At 46.3% G+C, this 4,900-nt stretch overlaps 1 protein-coding gene across 1 annotated transcript; it reads left to right on the top strand.

The window, feature by feature from the left end:
* The first annotated feature begins 435 nt into the window (after positions 1-435).
* LOC140407260 (uncharacterized) lies at positions 436-4,413 on the top strand. Its single transcript, XM_072494886.1, has 2 exons — positions 436-1,406; positions 3,165-4,413. Exons 1-2 carry the CDS (start codon positions 1,366-1,368, stop codon positions 4,411-4,413), a joined length of 1,290 nt encoding a protein of 429 aa, XP_072350987.1. The 5' UTR covers positions 436-1,365.
* Positions 4,414-4,900: the final 487 nt, after the last annotated feature.

The raw sequence follows: 4,900 nt of genomic DNA, 5'->3' as shown, positions 1-4,900 counted from the left end.
TAGATGGGGGTTCAGTCCAGTATAACTGTTTTTAAATCTGAAGATGGTTCAACTCTATGTGTGAGTGTTTTAAATATATAGTTGATTAAGCTAAAATTGTCTCCTTGGACTGTAAAGTTCCGAGGTCTAGTTGAGATTGTGAGGTTGAAGCAGAAGTCTCTCAAAGGGTTAACAGCAGCAGGCGGAGTTGAAAACAGACAGTGCTTCTCACTCAGGCCTTGAGATAACAGCACCAGTCTGCAGTGTAATCGGATACCTTTCCTTTGAGTCAGTGAACACCAGCAAAGTTACGTTTTGAATTAATTAAAGGAAACCAGTGGGTTTCTCCACCTCTTTGATAAAAGTTATTATTTTCGAAAGCAATTGATTGAAATTGCCAGAATCTTAAATTTTACTTACTTGAAATAAGGTTTATCTCATTTTATCTGGAGATTAATAGAAACTTAAAGAAGATCATGGACACCATTTTAAAAAGTGTCAATCTGGAGATGATAATTGATTTTGCTAATACTTATGATAGTTGATTTTGCTAATACTTATGTGTATGTAACAGAAAAAAAAACTTGTTAAAAGAAAAAATTGTTAAGATAAAGAAATAATTAAGTTGTAAATGTTATACAAGTTTGTGTTAAGCAAATTGTAAATTTAGTTCTGAGTTGAGATCAGAGCTAAGCTTGCAAGTTGCAGTAATTCAATTTGAATTTTCAAACATTTTTAAGTTTTAAAAAAGAAGAGAGCAAATAGAGAAAAGAAGGACACAGATCTTGAATGCGTTGAATAGCACATTTCAAAGGCCCATAAATCTTTCTGTTATCTTAGACCTAAAACCTAGGAAGATTGATGAGCCATAGGAATGTCTGGGGCGTTTTAATGAAATCTACCGGGGGCAGTCAGGCGATTTGCTGTATCAAAATGGTCAGAATTCCCCTCAATACTGTGCTATGTTAATGCATTGCCTACCACCTTCTGTGGTTACTGCTGTGAAATGTAATAACATGAATTGGACAGAGAACGACCCTTCCCAGATGGCAAGGGCAGTCAGATTTTACTGGAAGGAGGGTGTAGGCCAAGAAGGAGGCTCAGTTACAAAGGTTAAGACTGAGTATGTAATGAAAAAGGATGATCTGCGATCCCAACAAGCGGCAGAAATGGTAGTTTACCAGCAGGAGCTCCAATATAGTGACTTTGGGTGGGTGGATCAGCGAAGAGGAGGATGAGACAACAGTGCTATATTTCTATCACCCCCCAGTGGTGGACGTTAGACATTGAACAGCCACTATCACTGCATCACGTTACCCTGGCCTATGACAGAACTGGACGAAACAGGGAGTTGGAGGACAAATACCGGCCATTACTTGAGACCGAATGGCCAGTCAAGGTTACAGCCACAGTCACGGGAAAAGAAGGTACAGCCGATTTTGATACAATATCACCACATTTATGGCCACAGTCAGCTTCGGTAAGCCCTCATATTACACGTCAGGTCCATGACCAGTACCATGCCAGGGATATGGGGCGAATGGTCAGCATCTTACCGCAGCTCGTCAGAATAGGAATGAGATATACCTTTTGAACAATCCACGTCTGACATTTAAACACTGTACCACTATCAATCCAGCCTGTTTTCTTAGTGGTCCCCCTGTCCATGAAGACGCACCTGGCCACGACTGTTTAGCCTTGATTCAGGAAACTACCACAATAAGGGGCGATTTGAGTGACATTTCGTCAGAACAACCTGACATGATTATGTGTGGTCAAATATCCCACCGGGGTTTAGTTAATGACCTACTGCAGGCCCTCCTTCTGCCAGCGCAGATTTCCGTTATTAAATGCGCTGCCCACACGAATGGTACAACCCCAGTTGACGTTGGTAATGAACGAGCAGATTGTGCAGCGCGCACAGCCGCACAAATTCAGCAAGTGATGGTGCCTAAAATGTTAAGTCAGACTAAACGATCTACTATGAATGTGTCTGCTTCTGACAAGCCAATGCCAGACGTCATAAGGTTACAGGAGGACGCTCCTGAGAGTGATAAACAAATGTGGAAACGGTTAGGTTGTACATATGATTCTGTTTCCTCTTTATGGACCACGCCTGCACATCAGACTTGTATGTCTGATGTACTGGCTTTATGGGTCATCGAATGTGTACACTTTGCAACTCATTGTGGGGCTCGAGGGACTAGTGATTTGTTGCTGGACACTTGGTGGCACCCTAAAATGCAGGGGTTGGCCCAAAGTATCAGTAATCGGTGTTTGATTTGTCAGCAATATAACACCGGAAAAGGTATCCCTTGTGGGAAGGGGCAAACCCCGTTGCCCAGTGGTCCCTTTGAGACGCTCCAAATGGATTACATTGAGTTGGAAAGGTGTCAATGTTATAAATATGTTTTGGTCATTGTGGATGTGTTCAGCAGATGGGTTGAGGCGTATCCGACTATCTATAGTAAAGCTGCTCCTGTGGTTAAAGTCTTGATGAGGGAAATCATTCCCCGGTACGGTATACCAGCTCAGTTAAGTTCTGATAATGGGCCTCATTTTATTGGAAAAATTAACAAGGAGTTTTGCTCCCAGTTGGGCATACGCCAGCAGTTACACTGTGCTTACAGACCGCAGGCAGCCGGGGTGGTTGAGAGACACAATCAGACCCTCAAAACTAAATTGGCTAAATTAAGAGCAGACACGGGACTGACATGGCTTAAGTTGCTCCCCGTTGCCCTCTTCCAGCAGCGGGTTACACCTGTGGGACCAGCCCGGCTCTCTCCCGCCGAGATTCTCTATGGCAGGCCTCTTAGAACTCCCTGGAGTCTGCAGGTTCCCAGACTGGTTCAGTTTCATCAGATGACTGAGGAAATGACCACCTATGTTCTAGCCCTTACGCAAGTGCTCAAGGAACTCAATGGCCAAGTCCGCACGGCTCACGAGCCATTGCCCCCAGTACCTAGCTCACTTTCAGTCCAGCCCGGTAGTTATGTCATGGTCAAAAAAATTGGACTAGGAAGGGGTCGGAGCCGCGATGGGACGGGCCCTTCCAAGTTCTCCTTACCACCCCCACAGCAGTTAAAGTGGAGGGGCGAAGTGCTTGGGTCCACCTACATCACTGTAAATTGAGTCCATCTCCACTACTGTAAAGGGTCGGATACTAACCTGCCTCCCTTCTCCAGTGCTATTTTACAGGTGTGGAGCATGATGGAGTGGCTACGCATCGTCTGTCTGATATTTGGCCTCACTTCGCTTGGCGTGTTATTGGCGATGGACATGGAAAAGGGGAATATTATGTATCTGTGTAGCCCCAACCAATCTACAAGGATACATCACCTATGCAAAGGTGATGTTCTTCGCTGCCCCCATATACGAGGACATGGTATCGACTCATGGAAGGTCATCAAAGTTAAGGAGAATGCAGGAGTCATGAAGCAGTTGCACCGGTCCCGGCGATGGGAAGGGAACATTATATGGACATTGCCTTGTTTTCGGAATACATGTAAATTTGATTTTGGATGTGTTAAAAGTGGTACAATAAAGGTAACATCAGGCTGTCAGAAGAGTGTAGGAAGAGACCATGAGAAAGAGAAAGGGACTAGAGAGAGGACGGGGCGTGTGAGAAGGGAAGTACAGCTAGAACGTAGGTTACCGGGAGATGCACTTAAGTCAATTAAAGGCCAAACTGAGGAAAACCCGGGTAGTATGAATCTCTTCTACCAGATTTACCACCGTCTGTATGGCCAGGGACGGGTTGTCTGCTACCCAAACCCCGCAGCGGTGTCTAGGTTATTTTCTGTTTCACCGCTTTGGGGCACTCCCCAAATGGTGGTTCATTGTCAGCGTTCCGAGCCATTGCCCGAGCAAGTCACTCTTCCTTACGATCCGGATTCAGCACCACCGGCTATTTGCCTTCCCCTTCCTCGGGATAATTCCCATTCACAGTACGATAGGCTGCGACGGTGGAGGGCGTACATACCTAGCCACTTCACTCCCAATAGGGATTCCCGGTCATACGAGAATTGCTTCAGCAGTGAAGGATATGGCTGTTTGCTGGTAGAGGTGGACACAAATATAACATGTCTGTTTCCCACCTGTACGGACAGGAGGTGCCATATCACCCAGGCGTCTGGCCAATGCGTTTGTTATAGCACCACTTGCGTTCCATTGAACGCTGGCCTCCAGCTCCTTTGTGGCTGGGCGAATGTCTCTCATATCACTGTCGGGAATAGGGCTTTCCGCATTGCTGGGCGGCCCGAATGGGCATTTCAAAATTGGATAAACTGGGCTACTGGGAGGTCCTTACGCAACCGATATGCTGATTGTGATGCTAGTCTCCACACGGAACAAGGATACTACTTTTTATTTAATGGTGCGGCGACCAACGTTTTGTCACCCCATTTCCCCGCCGAATTGCTATTGGGACTCTAGTCCCTACCACAGTCCCCTGCCCTTCGGCGTGGAACCTGCATAATCAGTTAGCACGCCGGGCAGTCTCTGCTGAATTTTGCGAGAACTGGAAAAAACCTCAGGTTCTTGCACCCAACCGGGGCCACTCAGCCGGGTGGGGCATTCTGAGCGTATTGACACTGGGAGGTGTGGGGGGTTCCTTGGCTGTTAGTGATCGGAATTATTTTATTTGCGGCCTTACCATCTTGGGAAATGAAACCTTGGGAGCCCTCGGGGCAATAACCAAGGAGTTGTCTCAGCTACGGTTGTTTGCAATGCAGAACCGGTATGCTCTTGACTATCTTCTGGCCCGTGAGGGTGGGGTATGCGCCATAGTACAGGGCAAGTGGATCATGGGTGTTCAAGACTTGACCGCTAACATTACTAAATTTATGGATCGCATACGGGATCACTTGGACGGGATGCAGGATCCTGACTCTTGGGGTAACTGGGGATCTGGAGGATGGAA

Source organism: Scyliorhinus torazame, chromosome 2, assembly GCF_047496885.1.
Source record: "Scyliorhinus torazame isolate Kashiwa2021f chromosome 2, sScyTor2.1, whole genome shotgun sequence".
NCBI classification, from domain to species: domain Eukaryota; kingdom Metazoa; phylum Chordata; class Chondrichthyes; order Carcharhiniformes; family Scyliorhinidae; genus Scyliorhinus; species Scyliorhinus torazame.
This window is presented reverse-complemented; position numbering and strand designations above follow the sequence as displayed.